General features: G+C 37.1%; 2 protein-coding genes and 1 long non-coding RNA gene across 6 annotated transcripts in view; 1 reads left to right on the top strand and 2 right to left on the bottom strand.

Annotated features, from left to right (window-relative positions):
* Positions 1-22,039, bottom strand: part of LOC136253064 (long-chain-fatty-acid--CoA ligase ACSBG2-like) — a 205,277-nt gene that overhangs the window by 23,265 nt on the left and 159,973 nt on the right. The gene's annotated exons all lie outside the window — the stretch shown is intronic.
* Positions 1-22,039, top strand: part of LOC136253057 (uncharacterized) — a 126,767-nt gene that overhangs the window by 10,360 nt on the left and 94,368 nt on the right. Inside the window, exon 3 of the mRNA XM_066045647.1 lies at positions 19,307-19,597. Within this exon, the coding sequence (XP_065901719.1) occupies positions 19,307-19,597 (291 nt within the window). The remainder of the gene's footprint in view (positions 1-19,306; positions 19,598-22,039) is intronic.
* Positions 4,745-6,035, bottom strand: LOC136253071 (uncharacterized). Of its 4 annotated transcripts, none has more exons than XR_010699936.1 (5): positions 5,710-6,035; positions 5,364-5,460; positions 5,229-5,309; positions 5,016-5,090; positions 4,745-4,965 (listed from the first exon to the last, which is right to left on the bottom strand). It is a non-coding gene; the product is annotated as an uncharacterized lncRNA (long non-coding RNA). The 4 variants fall into 4 exon arrangements; XR_010699937.1 differs by having other exon boundaries at positions 5,715-6,035; XR_010699935.1 differs by lacking the exon at positions 5,710-6,035 and having other exon boundaries at positions 4,745-4,877; positions 4,929-4,965; positions 5,364-5,695.

Raw genomic sequence — 22,039 nt, 5'->3', positions numbered from 1 at the left:
CTATAAAGATTATTCCAGCTATACACTGATTTTCAGCTCATTGCTTTAAGTGGTTTGCCTAGTAGGCATAAAAACTTATACTTTTTTATCATAAAAATTAATCGCGTAATTGTGACACAGGTTGGGTTTTGTGTCATATCTCCATGGTCTTTATCTCGATTCATTTCAAACCACCAAAGGCACTCCTACGATGGTTACTCTTATCTACGTACATAGCAATTTTCAACTCATTCCATGAAGTGGTTTACTCTGTGGGCGTGACAACAAATCGATCTTGTTTTATGCAAATAATCGGTCATAACTCCCAAACCATTCATCAGATTTGCACCAAATGTGATGCTATGATTCGCCTTTGGACTCCTCTTCTGTGTGCCAAATTTCAAGGCGATCAGAGTACGCATTTGCGTTTTATAGCAATTTTTGCAAGTGTGCAAAAACACGAAAAAAAAACAACAAAAAACGAAGAAAAAAATCGAAACTTTTTCAGCTCGTATCTCGGAAATGGCTGGCACGATTTCCTTCAAATTTGGTATGTAGACGCTCTTAGCCAGCAGGCAACTCTGTAGCAAATTTGGTTCCAATCGGATAAGGGATCACCAAGATACAAATGTGTGAAAATGCCATTTTTATTCTTCCTGTCAATATATCCACGGTGTGGTGCACCGGCTTCTTGGGCCGCACAACACACTATCGTGTGTTTTGATTATCAAGAGTGTACATATATATGAGGTAGATAATATTTTGCTCTCACAGCCTGTCACTTGATCATTGATTTCTGAGTTCGCCTTGTTAAAATGTTATCATTATGCAATTGTATATTACTGTAGGTACATTGTAGCAACACTGCAAGCTAATAACTGAGTTAACTAGAAGCCTCACTAAATTAAGGCAGCGATTTTCTAATATCATTTAACATTTAATTTAAAGTAACTTTGCATTGGCAACATCAATTAAAAAGTGTACTTTATTAAACTAGAAGTAAGCCCACAACTACCATGTGTGCCCAGTTTCCTGAAATTGTTTTCGTAAAAAACTTATGTGTATGTTTGTACCTATCTACCAATCTTTCTATCTACCTACGTGTGTATATATCTTTGTCTGTACACACCTACGTATGTGAGAAACCATTAAATGATAAAAATAGTTGGTATGCAAGACATAAAGGCTAACTGAAGCTTGCATTGCACAGGTAACAATTGACTCTCGAGTAGTTTCTTTGAGCCACTTAAATATGGGTGGAGCAATGGGTATATGTTTGTGAATTACATTCAAATTAAAGAAGGTTTCGCAGGAATTTAATAACCAAAAGCAGCACAGAAAGCCTTTGTAGGCTACCAGAAATAATGTATGTTTCAGATTGAAAGGAAGTACATATGTACCATAATTATAATATTATGCAAATAAATTAAGGATGAAAAGTATATGTACTTCAAGACTTTCTCTAGAGGATTTACATAAGAAGACTGGATAAACAAACAGCTACTGTATAAGAAGATACTTCTACACACAATATGTATGGTGTATATATAATTTGTTTCAAGTTGTGCTTCACTAGCACTACATAGCAATATAATTATTAAATACTAAATAATGCAAGAATTATGAATTACATCAAGTTGGCTATAATATTTACCACTGTAGCTAGACAAAGTATTGTACAGTCAGTAGTACTGTATATTAGGGGTCGTGGAGGTTAGCGCCTTTTCACCAAAACTACTAACCAGAAACAAGCCTCACAATAGCTTCATGGCATAAGTAGAGTCAATCCCAAAAGTGTCTCCAGAATGGCCAAAAACACTTCAGATAGGTCACTATGGAATTTTTAATTTTTTTTTTAATTTAGTGGAATTTTCTGCTGACTGACTGCCTGACTGACTAACTAATGCCTTCAGACTAGCATAAGGCCATGAGCTTGATTTTGTCACTGATAGACTTGTAGCTTCAACCAGACTTGTGCCTTTTGGCATACCACACTATGTATTATATGCATGCTTCATGGACTCACCTTTGTCCACCTCTGTGTCCTATTTCTTATTGCTGAGAGCATAACATATTGATATCTGGTAGCATGCTCCTGGATTCCCAGTGAATTGTCCATATTGTTAGTGGTGACTGGATTGAATGCAGAAGGGTTGTCTCCTACTGTTCTTCATTGAAAATGCTGTAACCCACTGAACATAACTGCAAACAAAGTGAAATGACCAATCCATTTTTCACTAATGATATTTACAGTGCAAATTCTGACAAAAATATTTAGTCTGGTGCCTCCTTTTTTTGATGTGGTATGCGTGGGTTTATAATCATATTATACTGTACGTAAAAAGTAAGCAAACAAGTACATATGAAGAAGGAATAATTAAGTTCAATTAGGGATCATAGAAATAACCTCCCAGGGGAACAAACACTACAAGGATTCTCATTCTCTCTGTTGCGTGCAATGACTGTTCTATTAGAATTTTTGACAGAACTTTGATCTTTGTTGAATTATTACCTGGTTTGATATTAATCTCAGTCTCGCTATATGGACTTTACTATTTAATTGTTCAGACATTTAATAGTTTTCTGACTCAACGCTATCTTTATCTCAAACTTTATTCATCATCAGAGTTTCCATTCACATTGTACTGTCTTCCAATAATCATATCATTTCAATAATCATATCATTTCAGACATCAAATGTGTTAGACAGTACGAAATTCAATAACTGATAGTGAGCTAAACTGCTTTGCCATGCCTTGTACTAGTTGGTATGTAGCAGCATGTGTAACCATAGATATACTAACCTCAGATACCTGCAGTTAGCAGATCAATGGTGTAACTCTATAAACTCAAACCCACAAAGAAAAGCATTGATTTCTTTGAGTGTAAAATTATGTTTAATACTGTAGTGCATTGTTTCTACTTGTTGTCAGAAATAAATCAGTTCACTGTCCAAAATAAGTTAACCCTTGACTTTGTAAGTGATGTCCAGAAGTTGTAATTATATGTTTTGTTGTATGAAAATTCCTCATCATGCTGTTAATTATGCTAATTTTGTCTATCTATAGCAACCAGTGGGTTTGCATCAATTATGCTGGCATAACTTTAGGCATAATAGGAGCTAGAGCATATAGCATAATGCTAGGAGTTAAATATCCATTAGTACATCTGCAGGTATAGGTGACCTCCCTTCTTTTATTAAATGTTATCCCACTTTCTTGACTTTTTATTTCTATGATCCCTAACCGAACTTAAACTTCCAAAGTGTTCTCATATCATAATCATAATTGTGATTACACAACTTTTATATGTATAGATACAGATACATATTCCATTTCGGCTTGAGATTTTTTATTAAGAAAATTAAATTTTCAGAGGAAGTTCAGGTTGAGAAAGTTTTCAATTACTGTCGGGCGGATACAGACTTTGTGAAACTTCAGCCTAGTTTTAAGTAAAAGATTAAAAAAAATAAAAAGCTGCTGTTTAATGTTGTAATGGTGATTTCAAAGGGTATGACATTTAGCCAGTAGAAAAAGTCCTAATGTAATACACTATCTAATCCAAAACAGCCAAGCTGTAAAAAAAGTGTGCGGCCCTCAAAAAGGCTATGGTGAAAAAAGATGTGAAATCCAAGGTGGCGGCCAAGAAACGGTTGTGATGGTAGGTTAATGGTAAAAATTTTAATAATGACAATTCAGGTGAATTTTGTGCCAAGACCAAGCGGCACAAAAATTCACCTGAATTGTCATTATTAAAATTTTTACCATTAACCTACCATCACAGCCATTTCTTGGCCGCCACCTTGGATTTCACATCTTTTTTCACCATAGCCTTTTTGAGGGCCGCACACTTTTTTTACAGCTTGGCTGTTTTGGATTAGATTTCATTTCTTTTGTATTTTTATACCCCAAATCCAGCCTATGGCCGGCTTTAGGACTTTTTAAACCTATCTTTTTTCTTTACCACAGGAAGAAGAAAAGATGAAGTAGATGTACTTTAAATATTTTATCAGTAAATGTACAAATTATATCAAGACTCACGGTAGTGAGGCGCTCGGCCAAAAAACTACAAAGTGCAAGCCCAATTAAAAGACGCGCGGCCACTACTGTGAGTTATTTATGTGTAGGGACGGTTTCGCAATATTTGCCCTGATTTATGCAACATTTCTCAATAGGTTTGTATTGCGTTACGTAATTAAAAAATTTTTTTTCATAGTAGTAGTTTTCTTGCGACCGGTGTGGACTGTATTATAACGCGTATTTAGACATATTTCGCTTTATTTCTCAACCTTGTGTTACACCTAGCGTCACCTTATACCAGTCAACTTACCCATGTTTGTACAGTCCATCTAGCACTGACATTATCTAATCCTGGTTTGTTCATATGCGTATTTTCTTTGATCAAACTTCTAATCCCTACAATAACTTTTAAAGACACGATGTGGACACAAGCCCTAATGTCTGATAAACAAGTTGTAAAAGCGTGTAGAACCGTAAGTTCCCTAGGGAAGGTGTTTTAAGCAGAAATCTTTTAAACTCCATTTAGTGCCATGCCTCTTGCGTGCATTTATAATTGGCAGATGCCTTATAAACAAGTGTGAAAGCGTCAAGAACGTAGTGTCACTAGAGAAGGTGTTCCAAGCATAATTCTTGTTGCCACACCACACATGGTGTATTAAAATAACTTGTGTTTTGGTGGTGCTCAAACCAGCTTGTTACATAGCATTACCCACCCTAACAGCAAGTAGTCACTCCCACTGTGGCTTTCGTCATGCATGTCATTTAATTAATACACATGTTACATAACAAAATATATCACATTAATTGTTTGTGACGTTAACAATAAAATTCTGACAATAAAATGGGATAGTTAGTCCCATCACAACTGTACGCCTCATCCTGGAAATTCAGAAGATTGTAATCAACTGAGATATAATGCCAAGATCTTACCAGGCCTCATCGTCCATTTACACTTGACAATTGAGAACTAAAGAACACACATGACATTATATAATTCCTCTGTCTATATAAACTTACTCCCCCGAACCTTTATCTTTACGTATGTACCACTGCTAGTGAGAGAACCGCATGCTATGACCAAGTACCCTGTACCTGTAAAATTGACAGGGCATTAAATACAATACAGCTAAAAATCTGTCACTTTTTACACAAATGACAGATTTGGGGATCTGAAAATTCATCACACCCTTGAGGTAATACAAAAATTTCTTAGTATACACACAGACTGACCTGAAGATCCACAACGTCCTTGATGTTACTACAGTTCACGCACACTTGGTGTACAGTCCACGTACACTTGACAATTGAGAACTAAAGAACACACATAACATTATAAAATTCCGTTGTCTACTTACCCCCCCAAACCTTGATCTTAGTTGCCAAGTTTAGAGCAGCTCTAGCCAAGTTATGTATGTAGCACTGCTAGTAAGAGAACCGCATGCTATGATCAAGTACCCTGTACCTGTAAAATCGACAGGCGGGCATTAAATACAATACAGCTAAAAATCTGTCACTTTTTACGTAAATGACAGATTTGGGGAACTGAAAATTCATCACACCCTTGAGGTAATACGTTTGAGGATTCACAAGTTAGCCCAGCAGTGACCTTACTACACAGTGTCCTGATTAGACAGGTTTCACTGTACATAAAGACCAGTATATATGCAATGTGAAAGAGTATTCTTTTTTGTACAAGCATCATGTAGATTACCTTACTTCTTCCACCTAGTTCCGGGACTTCTAAATTGGTACTACAGTGACAATGAAAGCTGTTTGGTATGTATGAGTACACCTTGTTGACAATCCATCCATGAGATATAATTTCAAGCGGGATAATATTGGTATTTGCTGCTACTCAACTTGGTGCCATCACAGAAGTTTTCAGCTTGGTCTCAGTGAACTTGCATTAGTCAGTGCAGACGTCTGACAGTCTAAAAACCAATCGCATACACGCGGTTAATCAGTGTGAATAGATGTGGCACTTTGTACACTAGCCCCATTTTTTTTCCCTCCTCGTTTCGTTACTGAACCTCCACGAAGAGCTGAGTACATCAGTATTCTCACCGGCGACTCTTTAATATCCATTCGACGTTCTTCAAGCGGTGTAGACTCTACGTATCTTAGTTTCAAATCAGTTAAGTACGCTTCGCCGCTCCATTGAAATCCAGTTACAAATGTTTAGTATTCAGTTTCAGTCCTCTCAAGACATGGACTGCCATCAATAATTAATAAACCGCGTATCACGTGTATTCACTTGAGGTGTTACAGGGACTTTCCAACAGATTTCCCCTAAATAGGCCACGTGATCATTGTCAGTCAAGTGGAACTTGTTCTTGGTTATGGCTCTATGATGTGGTACTCGTACTTTAATGTATTTTAGTGTTTAATAATATTATACTTCCCTCTAAAGACATGGACTGACATCAATAATAATATAAATTGCACATCAAGTGTGTTCACTTTTCACTTGAAGTGTTACTGTGCAGGGTCTTTCCAAGGGATATCCCCTAAATAGGTCACGTGATAATTGTCAGTCAGGTGGAACTTATTTATTTCCATTAATGCACCATGGAGCTTGTGTTGTGGCTTTCATTAATTGATCATTATGCACATACCATGGTGCAACAAAGTTTGTAACAAATTGCTGGAATGTGGTTCTCTTTTTGGCACTACCATCTCTCCTACAAGAGCATTTCACAAGAGATGTGATATTAACTTGAGTACAACCAATATGTGGTGTATGTTTGTGAACATGTGTATATGTGACCGGATTTGCGAAAAGGTACCTTTTCGACACATTTTACATGTCAGCAAACAAGATTTTATAACAGTTGACTCCTTACTCTGATTATGTTGCTTTTTGTATCATAATGTAGCCAGATAATGTAGCTTTACACATGTAAAATTTCAGGTAATTATATGCAATGGTAGAAAAGTTATGAAGTTCAAAGTTCAAAAAATAGGTCAAATTTTGTGTGTGAAAAAGGTACCTTTTCGCAAATCCGGTCACATATAGTGTTTGCACATTTTGTGTGCGTCTTGTGCTTGTATATGATTAAATGTGTGTTTGTATCTGGTGAAATAAAAATGATAGTATGATGTTTGTGATCTCTTTCATAACCCTTAGCAAAGCATCTAGCTACTCTACAAGTGGCAAACCAAGTTGATAGGTCATCCTCAGGGCACTATGGCAGTGGTCATAGCAGGTTTTATTCATTGACAAGTACAGAATGATTGATATACTCCAATAGAACAGTCAAGCAATAAATACTCTAACAGAACATTCAGGCAATAAAATACTCTAATAGAACAGTCATTGAACAATATAGCTGAATATTTACATCTCTGTCTGAAAACACTCCCAGATCCCAGATGCAATCTCAGAGTTGCTATTTCAAGATGGTGGCATTCCCCAAGACCACCTAGAAAAGCATGCTTTGCAAATAAGTGCTTTACACACATCTTCGGTAACCCTGACTGTAGCATTATTGCTTGGCATGACCAGTAATTTCCACTGGCCCTTGTCCTAATAAAAAATTATCAGCTACTATAGGAATGTATGTTATATGCTCACCACCTATCAGCAGGTTTCTGTTTGGTTGCAACACTTCTACAAGGCAGAATTCATCATACACCCCCCATGGCTTGAACATTGGGTCTGTAAATTATATAACTGACAAAAATTAGTGATATCCCCCCAAAAACACCTTCACTGTAAAAAAAAGGCGCGTCCAAGAAATTACAAGTATCTGTAACCCCATGTAAAACAGATAAGCTGTAGAAAAAGACTCCATGAAATTAATGGGTAACTGAAAGAGCTGATATCTAGAGCGGCCAAGAATCAATAATGTCACTACAACTGACTATGATTACCAAAGAATACCTTGGCTATAAAACAGGCAAATAAAAGTAACTGGCAACCAAAACGGCTGATATCTGAAGCGGCCAAGAATAAAAGTTAAGTTGATACAACTTACTACAATTATAAACTTGCAACATTGAATCCTAATCATTCAACTGTGTTCTATACATTCACCCTTACTACATCCTAAATTAATTCTTTGTAACTCTAATTCGCTGGTAATTTGGCCGCCTTTTTTTTCTTTACTCTGACTATTGAAAAAGGTAGCCAAATTACCAGCCAATTAGAGTTACAAAGAATTAATTTAGGTTGTAGCAAGGGTGAATGTATAGAACACAGTTGAATGATTAGGATTCAATGTTGCAAGTTTATAATTGTAGTAAGTTGTATCAACTTAACTTTTATTCTTGGCCGCTTCAGATATCAGCCGTTTTGGTTGCCAGTTACTTTTATTTGCCTGTTTTATAGCCAAGGTATTCTTTGGTAATCATAGTCAGTTGTAGTGACATTATTGATTCTTGGCCGTTCTAGATATCAGCTCTTTCAGTTACCCATTAATTTCATGGAGTGTTTTTCTACAGCTTATCTGTTTTACATGGGGTTACAGATACTTGTAGTTTCTTGGACGCGCCTTTTTTTACAGCGAAGGTGTTTTTGGGGGGGATATATAATACATATATTGATTACAGAAATCTCCATGGTGGTTTCTTTGTAACTGAACACTCTACAAGCTGACTTCTCCTAGATGCTCTCTCTACAGGGTGAATTGTTTGTAGCTGAACGATCTACAAGGTAACTTCTTCTAGCTGATCTCTCTACAGGGTGATTTGTTTGTAGCTGAATTCTGTACAGGTGATTTGTTGCAGCTGAGCTCTTTACAGAATGGTTTCTTTGTAACTGAACTCTCTACAAGGTAACTTCTTCTAACTGATCTTTCTACAGGGCATTTTGTTTGTGGCAGAATTTATACAGGGTGATTTCTTTGCAGCTGAACTCTCTACATGGTGATTTCTTTGCAGCTGAACTCTCTACATGGTAGCCTCTTTGTAGCTGAACTCTCTACAAGGTAGTTTCTTCTAGCTGATCTCTCTACAGGGAGATTTGTTTGTAGCTGAACTATCTACAAGGTAACTTCTTCTAGCTGATCTCTCTACAGGGTGATTTGTTCGTAGCTGAATTCTGTACAGGTGATTTGTTTGCAGCTGAGCTTTTTACAGAATGGTTTCTTTGTAGCTGAACTCTCTACAAGGTAACTTCTTCTAACTGATCTTTCTACAGGGTGATTTGTTCGTAGCTGAATTCTGTACAGGTGATTTGTTTGCAGCTGAGCTCTTTACAAAATGGTTTCTTTGTAGCTGAACTCTCTACAAGGTAACTTTTCTAGCTGATGTCTCTACAAGGTCACTAATTTGTAGCTGAACTCTCTGCATGGTGGTTTCTTTGTAACTGAACTTTCTACAAGGTGACTTCTTCTAGCTGATCTTTCTACAGGGTGATTTGTTTATAGATGAACTCTCTACAAGGTAACTTCTTCTAGCTGATCTCTCTACAGGGTCACTAGTTTGTAGCTGAATTCTCTACATGGTGGTTTCTTTGTAACTGAACTCTCTACAAGGTAACTTCTTCTAGCTGATCTTTCTACAGGGTGATTTGTTTGTAGCTGAATTCTGTACAGGTGATTATTTTTGCAGCTGAGCTCTTTACAGAATGGTTTCTTTGTAGCTGAACTCTCTACAAGGTAACTTCTTCTAGCTAATGTCTCTACAAGATCACTAGTTTGTAGCTGAGCTCTCTACATGGTGGTTTCTTTGTAACTGAACTCTCTACAAGGTGACTTCTTCTAGCTGATGTCTCTACAGGGTGATTTGTTTGAAGCTGAACTCTCTACAAGGTAACTTCTTCTAGCTGATCTCTCTACAGGGAGATTTGTTTGTAGCTGAACTCTCTACATGATGGTTTCTTTGTAGCTGAACTCTCTGCAAGGTAACTTCTTCTATTGATCTCTCTACAGGGCGATTTGTTTGTAGCTGAACTCTCTACATGGTGGTTTCTTTGTAGCTGAACTCTACAAGGTGATTTCTTCTAGCTGAGCTATCTCTTTCCATAGTTGCATGAACTCCCTACAAGGTAACTTCTTCTAGCTGATCTCTCTACAGGGTGACTTGTGTGTAGCTGATCTCTATACAGGTTTCTTGTTTCTAGCTGATCTCTTGAATTCTCTTCAGGGTGGCTGCTCTATTAGAGTATCTCGATCTCGCACTTGCTGCACCAAGTTGGATTTTGTGTTATAACTCCGTGGCTTTAAGTCTGATTCTTCTACACCATTGATGAGCCTTTCTAAGATGATTACTCAATCTGTACAACGATTTTCAAAGCATTACCCCAAGCGGTTTATCTGGTAGGCGTGGCAAGCAGTGGTTTTTTTATTAGCTAATCTCAATTATGATTATGATTATGATTAAATATGAGTAAAGGCACAGCCTGCATACCCGATCAATGCAGTAATTATACAAAAATAACTCTTGAATCAATTAAATGACTTATACAAAAATAAATCTTGAATCAATTAAATGACTATCTAATAATGATTTAAAAGTGTTAATCGAAGAACTATTTACAACATAATTAGGCAAACTATTCCAATTGTTGGTGATTCTATTGATAAAGTAATTAGATCTACACAATAGTCTTGAGCGTTCCTTAAACAATTTGAATTGATGCTCCCTGGTAATAGATCTTGAGTACGTATATATATCAGTAAAATCGGTGGTGAAATAATTGTTAAGAATTTTGAAAAGAAATATTAGATCACCTCTCAATCGTCTATAATGAAAAGATGGCAAATCTAGTTGTGTCAACCTCTCTGAGTAAGATTTGTCTTGAAGTTGTGGGATGAGACGAGTAGCCCTTCGTTGTATCTTCTCTACCTTTCTGTTGTCTAGAATGTAATGAGGCCCCCAAATAGGATTATTGTATTCCAAGATAGGTCGAACTAATGTATTGAACAAACGAGTTAGCATGGTAGAGTCAAGGTATTCAAATGATTTCTTAATCAAACCAAGTACTCGGTTAGCTTTGGTAGTAGCTTGGGTGGTGTGATGGTGGAATTTGAGCTGATCGTCAACAACAATACCGAGGTCGCTGTGCGTTGCATTGATGTCAATAAATATTCCGTTGAGACAGTAAGGACCATAGTGGTGGGCTGGGCCGAAGTGAAGGTGTTTGCACTTGGAAATATTAAAATTCAAAAGCCACTGTTGTGACCATCTTTGAAGTAAGTCTAAGTCACTCTGTAACGCAGTATAGTCTTCTCTATTTCTAATGACTCGAAAGATTTTTGTATCATCAGCAAACAATAGCAGCGGACTTGATACAATTGATGGTATCTCATTTACAAACATCGTGAATAGTAGGGGACCCAGCACAGAACCCTGGGGGACACCACTAGTAACTGGAATGGTGGAAGATTTATGGCCATTAAGTACAACTTGTTGCACTCTGTTAGATAAAAAGCTTTCAATCCATTTTAGCACATTTCCATGAATACCAAACGATGTTAACTTTTGCAATAAACGTCGGTGTGGAACAGTATCAAAGGCTTTTTGGAAATCTAAGTAGATTACGTCAATAGAATAGCCCTCATCAAGATGATGAGTTAAATAATCCAGCATCAGAAGCAATTGAGTGGAACACGATCTTCCTGGTATAAAGCCAAATTGATAGGGAGACAGTAAGTTGTTTGTGGATAGGTGGTTCAGTATATGTGACCGGATTTGCGAAAAGGTACCTTTTTCACACACAAAATTTGACCCATTTTTTGAACTTTAAGGCTTCATAAGTTTTTGATCATGGCATATAATTGCTTGAAAATTTCATGCATGTAGCTACAGTATCTGGCTACGTTTTGATACTAAGAGCAAGTTAATCAGTATAAGGGGTCAAGTGTTACATGATTTTGTTTGCTGGTATGTCAAATGTGTGGAAAAGGTACCTTTTCGCAAATCCGGTCACATATGATCTTTGACAATGGATTCCATTAACTTGCTGTAAATAGAAGTGAGGCTGACTGGTCTATAATTGCAGGCCAGATTCCGTGCACCTTTTTTGTGAATAGGTGTTACATTGGCACACTTCCAATCTGAAGGTAAAGTGCCACTATTTAGCGATTTATTAAACAGGATAGATAATGGTACAGAAATAAATTCACTTACAGATTTGATAATAGTTATAGGCCATCCGTCTGGTCCAGAGGATTTATTACTTTATAGAGCTATTAGCTTGCTGAAAACAGTTGCAGGAGTGATTTCAATGGAGTCGTCAAGGAGAGGGGAACTAGTTGAATCAACTGTTGGAATACTTGCGGTGTCCTCGCAGGTAAATACACTAGAAAAATATTCATTAAAGTGAGTAGCCATTTCAGTATCGGAATGTATTGCAGAACCATCAGAGGAGACCAACTCGGTAACACCTGGGCGTACTTTTGTCCTTGAGTTAACATACTGCCAGAATGCTTTAGGCCTAGATCTGACACCTTGAGCCAGATTCTTTTTGTAGTCTTTTCTAAGGTTACGAGTCAAGCTTCTAAGCTGATTATTTACATATTTAAAGTTTGCAAGGTCTATGAGAGAACGAGTCGAGAGGTACCTTTCCAAAGATGATTCTTTTTCCTTTTCAAACTAAACACTTCAGAGTTACTGTATAGGCTTTTGATTGTGTAATTGTTACACACTGTTGGTTTTTTCATTGTATCTTCCTGGTTTTTAGCTCGATTTCTTTCAAAGCACAAAAGGTTTGAGGTTCAATAGTTAACCTATTCACCCACTGATTTTCAGCTTCTTCCCATACGCAGTTTACCCTGTAGGCGTGACAACATATTGGTGTTATTTTTCGTGAATAATCGCTCATAACTCTTTGCCTGTGTATCGTATTCCAGCCAATGTTGGTACCGAGATGCGCCTTTATACCCCCCTTCTGCTTGCAAAATTTCAAGGCAATCGGATATGGCATTTCTTTCTTCCTGTCAATATACTCACGGGTGTTACGCGCCGGCTTCTTGGGCCGCACGACACACTACCGTGTGTCTTGATGTATAACTATTGGTGATGTTATCACCCACATGAATCATAGCTATAATCAGAGAGGGTTTCAGCTGAAACCATTGCAACCCCCCTGTATTCGCCACTGTTGACTAACTTACTAATGTCTTCAAACAAGGATAGCTCAATAACAGCTTAAGCTACGGCTTGATTTTGTCAGTGTTAGACATTACTTAAGCCTGACAGCTGCCTTTTAGCATACTTAAGGGACCAGGATATTTGATAAGGCAATATGGCACTCCACTGGCCCAGTGTGCACAAAAAATTACCCACATACCTTATGGCTTCTGCTCTGTTTTGCTCAGCACCAGTTTAGCTTTGTGGCTACTACACTTCAAACTTGAACTACTGCAGTTAACCCAGTGTTATACTACTGGTGGAGCAGTACAGATGTCTGGGTTGGGTCAGTTTGGCTCCGAGTCTAAGTAATTATCAAAAACCCTGTCAGGGACTTACCTTTTTTCTCCTTTGTGTCCCTTTCCTTTTCACAGACAACACAAGTGTCAATTTGCGGTAGTGTGTCATGGCTGTATCAGAAATAACTGTATTTTCCATAGTGTGACTGGACTGATTTCACGAATGCTTCTCGTGCTGTTCTTCATTATTTGTAACACTGAGTAGTAGTTTGAACATTCATAAGCTGAAAACAAAGTGTAAATACATATTTCCACTTCTGTTTTCAATTATTGAAGGTTTGGTTGTACATTCAGATGCTAAATGAATTGTGACTGGATTGTGAAGTGATCCAATGTCACATTGAAAGTTTAGTTTTAAAGGATTCAAAGCAAGTATTAATTTTCCAAGGATACTGAGCATGAATATGAAATTTACACAAGAGAGATGCATCAATTTATCACCTTTTACATCACTTCTTTCACCGAAATAAGGTAGGGGCTAGATGAGACTATGAGGTTGATGATGGGGAGTGGTGGGGTGGAGTGGGTAAGAGATGGACTTCAAAAAGCAGATCACTACTGTCCAGAGATGAGAATACAGGGTTGTGTAGTGGCTGATATGCAACAAACCCAAAACACAGAAAACATTTTGCCAACCACCCACTACCTTAACAAGGCCAGGAATTGCCAATTGAGCTCACCACACCACCCAGAAAATACATATCTACAAGGCTGGAGGAGACGGTCCGGAAGGTCCGGACCAATTATTATATTATATTTATTACTGTGCAGCAATCAAAAGATTATAACGCACAGGTGTGATCATAAAAGTTACTAAAGTTATTACAAGACTCATTAGGGGTAGAGGAATTAATTACATCAGCAGGGAGTTGGTTCCATAATTTGATGGTTGATGGGAAAAAGGTAAATTTGTATGCATCAATTAGAGTCATTGGTTGGTGATAGTAGCCACTCCTTAAACTTGAAAGTTTAGGGATAAGATCATCTGTAGGCACAATCAAATATCCATTAATTATTTTGTAAAAAGTACTTAATTTAGCTTGGGTTCTTCTTGCCTGTAACAATGGTAAATTAAGAGAAGACAACATGTTAGTAACACTTGAATATCTTGAGAAGTCATTAAAGCAAAATCTAGCAGCAGTTCTCTGGATTGATTCTAGCTTGTTTATATTCAACAAGGTGTGGGGATCCCAGCATATTCAATGATTGGACGAACCATAATCTTGAAACAATTACATTTAATGTGAGTAGGACATTCGCTTAAGTTACGATACAAAAAGTTGTTTACTTGTTTGGCCTTGTTGTTAATCCTTTGGACATGATCATTCCATGATAGGTTGCTTGAAATTGTTACGCCAAGGTATTTGGTATGAGCAACTTGGGAAATATGTACAGCTTCAATGCAGTAATTAAAGACAATGGGGTTTTTCTTATTGGTAATTCTCAAGAATTCACATTTGCTGGGGTTAAACTCCATCTGCCAAATACGTGCCCGTGTGCAAGAGCATCTAGGTCTTCTTGTAATGCATGACAATCAGATTCAGATTTAATGTAGGAGTAGAGTAATACATCATCGGCATACAACTTTACTTTAGAGCGTACTCGAGTAGGTAAATCATTTATATACAATAGAAAGAGCAGTGGGGCTAGCACTGTGCCTTGAGAAACTCCTGATGAGACTGGGGTTGGATGGATCTTTTCGTTATCTAGTGTGACATATTGTGATCTATCGGTTAAGAAAGATTTAAGCCAAAGTAGTACTGCTCCATGAATTCCATAATGGTGAAGTTTTTGGAAGAGGTATGCATGAGGTACCTTGTCAAAGGCCTTACAGAAATCTAACAGGAGGACATCACATTGACCCTTCTCATTAAGACACTTGGCAAAATCATTAATGGTGGTGATCAGTTGTGATTCACAGCTTCGTTTCTGTCGAAATCCATGTTGCCCATCACATAAAACTTCATGGTACTGTAAGTGTTTGGTAATGCTGGAATATACAATATGTTCTAAGATTTTATAGCAAATACAAGTTAGGGATACTGGCCTATAATTGCCTGGATCGGATCTGGCACCTTTTTTAAAAATTGGGACAACTGCTGCTGTTTTCCAGATGCTTGATAAAACACCTTGGTCTAATGATGCTTGAAAGATAATGGTAAGGGTTGGTGCAATCTCATATGCAACTTCTTGTAGGAAACGTGCTTGAAGGTTATCAGGTCCAGGTGCTTTGTTCACTTTGATGTTAGATAATAACTGAGCTACACCATCTGAGTGCACTACAATCTGTGGTATACTAGATAATGTTTCCCCACTTAGGTCTGGGATATGAGATGTATCTTCATAACAGATAAAAAGTAGTCTGCAAGCAAATCTGCCTTCCTGTGAGACAGTATAGGTAGATCCCTGATGTTTCAGCTTACTAACTCCTGTGTGATCTAGTTTTTTGCTTTTAATATATGACCATAAATGTTTGGTGACAGCATTACTGTTAGGATCGATGAGATTGGCTACATACTGGTTAAAGCATTTGCGGCATTCATACTGACACTGTCTTTTAATATCCTTATATTTAGCCCAGTCATATTCTGTATTAGTGGCACAGGAATGATTGTAGACACGTTGCTTTTTATGGGTTAGATGCTTGATGTGGCTGTTAATCCAAGGCTGGTGATGCTTAATTGAAGACAGTTTTGTCGGAACCAGGTCCATGCAAGTATTACAGATGGACATAAAATCATTCCAGAGAATATCAACTGATGTTGACATTGAATGTGTACTGACAAATTGTTGACAAAGTGACTGAGCAGTTTGCCTAATAAGATTAAAATCTGTATGGGACCAGAGATAGATAGCTCTTCTGGTAGGTGGTGGCAGGTCTGCTGTTATGGATGAGGTGACACGTACTACTTCATGATCACTAATTCCATCAACTACATTGCAACTTTCTAATAAACCTGGTCTATCAATTATATGTATATAGCTGGATCAGCTCAAACTATATTACTTCCATGCAGTCACGGCTATCTATGAATGATCATATCTACATGTGCAGTTTATGAATATGCAGGGTGCCAGGCTTCCTGTAAGGTTTTTAAAATGTTTGGAAAATCCTGCAAATCATAGATAGTTTTGCTTGCTTTTAGCATCAATTGTAAGGCATTTCAAGCAAAATTCCTGTAGCTTCTGGAAGTTGTATCCCCAGACCCCTTATATTGTCATATAGTAAGTTTAATGCTGTACCCCACTGTATGTCATATACATAAGTACCTACCTATATCATAAAGTCAGAAGAACAACAAGGCTAGATGATTTGAGCATATACATATAGCCAACTATAGCAGTGAAGTATCACTAAAATTTCATATCTAATGTGTCTAATGTTTCATACTGTCAGACCCCCACTACAATCGTCATGCTTCAAACGTGCTTCACACACTGTGCAGCAACTCCTCTTTCAGGCAACACCATGTGTATTAACAGCACTTTCAACAATTACATTGACCTAACCAACTAAGTTTTCCTTCCTCCAACCCTGAGAAAATCATGAGTTTTAAGTAATGCTGAGGGTGAAAACCAGTTTAGCTATCCACTGGTTGTGTTATTTAGATTTTTCCTGATGTGTGATTTGGTAAAATACAGTCACAAGTAAGGTTTTATGATCGTTTATAGTGCTATTCTTTTTCTCTGATGCAGTACCAGGCAATTACTGTATGTAACAAAATATAAACAAACAAGTATGAGTAAACACTAATTATATTCCTTGTACTCTGTATACTTTCTATGTACATACTTATAAGTTTTGTATATAAGCATCAAGACAGATGAATATTCACGTTGTTATGATCAATTATTTGTGTAAAATAAAGTCAAAGGTCTGTCACACCCACAGGGTAAACCCCTTGAAGGAATGAGCTGAAATTTCTATGTAGATGGAGTAACCATCGCAGGAGTGCCTTTTTGTAGTTTGAAAAGAATCGAGATAAAAACCCTGGAGATATGACACAAAACCCAACCTGTGTCACAATTATGCAATCGATTTTTATGAATAAAAAAACTATTAGATTTTACGCCTACTAGGCAAACCGTTTAGAGCAATGAGCTGAAAATCGGTGTATACCTGGAATAATCATCATAGAAATTCCTTGCAGTGGTACAGAAGAATCGGAGTACAAACCACTGAGTTATGATTTGAAAGTCAACTACATGTAGCAAATGTGAGATCAAGATACTCTAATAGAACAGTCACCCTAATAAAGCATTTGGTTATGTTTATAACTTACTCAATTAAAGAATTATTTTACATCGCAGGTTATTCTGTAGGGAGTTCAGTTACAGTTAATCTTATAGACAATTCAGCTAGAAACGAGTCACCCTGTAGAGAGATCAGCTGGAAGAAGTTACCTTGTAGAGAGTTCAGCTACAAAGAAACCATCATGTAAAGTGTTCAGCTGCAAACAAATTACCCTGTAGAGAGATCAGCTAGAAGAAGTTAGAGGGTTCAGCTACAAGAGACCATCATGTAGAGCGTTTGCTGCAAACAAATCACCCTGTAGAGAGTTCAGCTATGAAAAGATCACCCTGTAAAGAGTTCACCTAGAAGAAGTCACCTTGTAGAGAGTTCAGCTACAAAGAAACCACCATGTAAAGAGTTCAGCTGCACACAAATCATCCGGTAGAGAGTTTAGCTACAAACAATCACCCTGGAGAGAGATCAGCTAGAAACAAGTCACCCAGTAGACATCAGCTAGAAGAAGTTACCTTGCATCAGCTAGAAGAAGTTACCTTGCAGAGAGTTCAGCTACAAAAAAACCATCATGTAGAGAGTTCAGCTGCAAACAAATCACCCTGTAGAGAGTTCAGCTGAAAACAAGTCATCCTGTACAGAGATCAGCTAGAAGTCACCTTGTAGAGAGTTTGGCTACAAAATAACCACCGTGTACAGATTTCAGCTGCAAACAAATCAAATTGTAAAGAGTTCAGCTACAAAGAAACCACCATGTAGAGAGTTCAGCTGCAAACAAATCATCCTGTAGAGAATTCAGCTACAAATAAATCGCCCTGTAGAGAGATCAGTTAGAAACAACTCACCCTGTAGTCAGATCAGCTAGAAGAAGTTACCTTGTAGAGAGTTCAGTTGCAAACAAATCACCCTGTAGAGAGTTCAATTACATACAAATAACCCTGCAGAGAGTTCAGCTAGAGTCAAGTCACCCTGTAGAGAGAATCCTGTAAAGAGTTCATCTATGTACAAGCAAATCACCCTGTAGAGAGTTCAGCTACATTTCAAGTCACCCAGTAGAGAGATCAGCTGCAAAAAAAAGTTATCTGTAGGGATTAATTGACATGTAATAAATATATGTATGATATATATAATTTGTGCATTTACTGATACAATCAGAATTAGTCAAAGTATTTATAAAATCTGCTTAATCTTTTTCTTCTTCCTGTGGTAAAGGAAAAAAAAAGATAGGTTAAAAAGCCCCAAAGTTGGCCTAGGGGTATAAAAATGCAAAAAAAAAGTGAAATCTAATCCAAAACAGCCAAGCCATAAACAAAGGAGTGCAGCCCTCAAAAAGGCTATGGTGAAAAACGATGTGAAATCCAAGGTGGTGGCCAAGAAATGGCTGTGATGGTAGGTTAATGGTAAAAATTTTAATAACGACAATTCAGGTGAATTTTGTGCCAAGACCAAGCAGCACCAAATTCACCTGAATTGTCGTTATTAATATTTTTTACCATTAACCTACCATCACAGCCATTTCTCGGCCGCCACCTTGGATTTCACATCTTTTTTCACCATAGCCTTTTTGGGGGCTGTACTCCTTTGTTTACAACTTGGCTGTTTTGGATTAGATATAATTATCTAGTATTGTCATGGTACAGTATGTTGTGTTGCTATATAAACATGTATGGTGTTCATGTCAATTACAGTTCACAGCCAACTTAATTTAAAAGATTTAAACAATGTAATGAGACGTGAAGCTGCAGGGGTAGCTACCAGATGGTATGAACTTGGAGTGGAGTTACTGGATAGTAACACTGCTGTACTGGATGTGATACAATCTGATCATCAAAGTGATAATGCTCGTTGTAGTAAAATGTTCAAGGCATGGCTTGAGATGAAAACTGATGCCAGTTGGAGTCAACTAGTTACAGCATTAAACAATATTGGATTAAACACTGCAGCAGATAATCTTAGACAGAGTAAAATGTCTAACAAAGGTCAGGACACTAGTACAATTAAAAATGTTTAATTTAAAAAACGGAAATAAGATATGTGAATGATGGTAGCTATTACAACATAGTTAGTTATTTAGGAAAATTCCTGCACTGGCACATGTAACTACCATACATTCAATTCCAAAGTAGGGATGGCTACACATAGTTATGTTGTAATAGATATGTCAAATCAACAAGGAATTTAGGGTCATCTCTTGGATTTTGCCAAAACTTGTTGTGTTTGTAGTAATGTGGTCATGCAAATTTTTACCTCCATATACCCATAGTTTCTGATTTACGACCACAAATATTTTGAATATTTCATGAAAAATTTGGTATATTTAAAGTTACAAAATCAACTGTAATTTCACACTCTGTAAATATTTTTATACACAATTTTCACTGTTGGAAGACTTGATCAACCTTTTCGGTCATCCCTAACTTATGGAATATCATGACTTAAAAGCACTTTATTGTAAAAACTTTAATCCTTTATATTTAAAAAAAACGCTGCATGAAATTCTTTGAATTTTTATGTGAATAATGGTTGTGTAATGGTCTATGTGTGATAAATTTTTGTGGTGGGACCACAATGGGCTCAAGAGATATGTGACCGGATCTGCGAAAACCCGACATAATGGCGCATTTTTCAAATTCATTATTATTGAATATTTATAATTTACTTAGCCACGTGTATGCTCTGGCCAAGTTTCAGCTTCATATGGCAACAACTTTTGGAGTTACAGCCCTACAAAGCAGCAACAACAGAAAGATTAATTTGTACAGCAAGTATTGGGAAAATAAATTACATGTGCTTACAAAAATGGCTGTAACTTACAAATACAATGCAGTACAGAGTTGCAACTTGCACCATTGTATTCATCATGAATAGGGGAGTCCATTACTGGGTACGTTTTTTCTTCTATTGCCATTCTTCACTGCATACAAAGACGAAATCAGTGAAGAAAAATCAATCGTGTACGATAGTTTTGACGTGACGTAAACAAACGCCCATAACTTACGTATCATTTAGTATACTGCAACGAAACAAAGATATTTGAACTCCTCTTGAGTAGGCGAAAAATATGATATCCAGGTTTTTATCACAAGACCCTTCCTTCACAAAGAACAAAGCATTTAAAAACTTTATGAATTTTTTTCGATTACACAAATATTTTACCCATTGCAAATCAATGGCTTATACTGAAAATTTAGGCTTGCGCCATTATGTCGGGTTTTCGCAGATCCGGTCACATATAATGAATTATGTTGTGGTATGCAGCGGAATTTTGTAGCCTATTGTTGCTGCATGGAAATATACACCTCCAATAACCACTCACAACAAGTTCGTCTTACAGAGTGAAGGTGTATAGGTACAGTGCAACCTGTATTTCTGACCACCTGTATTGAAAAACCACCCATGTACTGCAGTTAATATTATAATTCTTGGATATTAATGTATAGCAACAAAAGCATCAACTTTTTCTAGCAAATCCAAAAATGATCCTTATTAGACAGGTTCGCTTTAAATTACAGATCTGACCACCATAAACATATCATATGAATTTTGTACCATCGTTTCAGAAATTCCTTCTTTATTAAGTCGAATTTCACTGTAGTAGCCCTATTTAAGTTGCATATATGTAGCTGCATAGATACGTACCACAGAACTCCTCAAAAGGGATGCCTTGACACAGGAGCTAAAAAGGGGGCTAGTTGTGGCCAATAAGCTAGATTTTTAGCTAGTTGTAAATGGTGATTGAGCTAGTTGTATAACAGACAAGAATAGCCAGTTGTACCACAGATAAGCTGGCTATTCTTGTCTGTTTTACAACTAGCTCAATCACCATTTACAACTAGCTAAAAATCTAGCTTATTGGCCACAACTAGCCCCCTTTTTAGCTCATTTGTCAAGGTATCCCTTTTGAGGAGTTCTGTGGTACTAACCTATGCAGCCAGATATATGCAATTAATAAAGAAGGCCTTTCTGAAGAGATGGTACAAAATTCACATGATATGTTTATGGTGGTTAGATTTGTAATTTAAAGTCAACCTGTCTAATAAGGACCATTTTTGGATTTGCTGGAAAAGATTGATGCTTTCGGTGCTATACATTGATATCCAATTAAAAAATTATATATTGACTGCAGCACATGGGTGGTCTTTTAACAGCTCTAAAAAGTTGTAGACATATGCTTACATGTTGTACATCTATATTATCTTTACTACAGGTTTTTCACTAGAAGTACCTCAAGATTCGATCTTCAGATCAAGACACACTGTAGTGTGTCATGCAGCCAAGAAGCCATCACGCAACACCTTAGTGTTCTGCGATACAGTGCATTTTGTGTATCATGTATCACCATCAATAAACTGTTCGATATGATACTGTAGTACGATACTAGAATGAAGTGGTCATGGCTAGTTATGACTGGCATATTAACA

This window comes from Dysidea avara, chromosome 4 (assembly GCF_963678975.1).
Source record: "Dysidea avara chromosome 4, odDysAvar1.4, whole genome shotgun sequence".
Classification (NCBI taxonomy): domain Eukaryota; kingdom Metazoa; phylum Porifera; class Demospongiae; order Dictyoceratida; family Dysideidae; genus Dysidea; species Dysidea avara.
The sequence above is the reverse complement of the archived record's forward strand: the minus strand, read 5'-3'. Positions and strand labels throughout refer to the sequence as shown.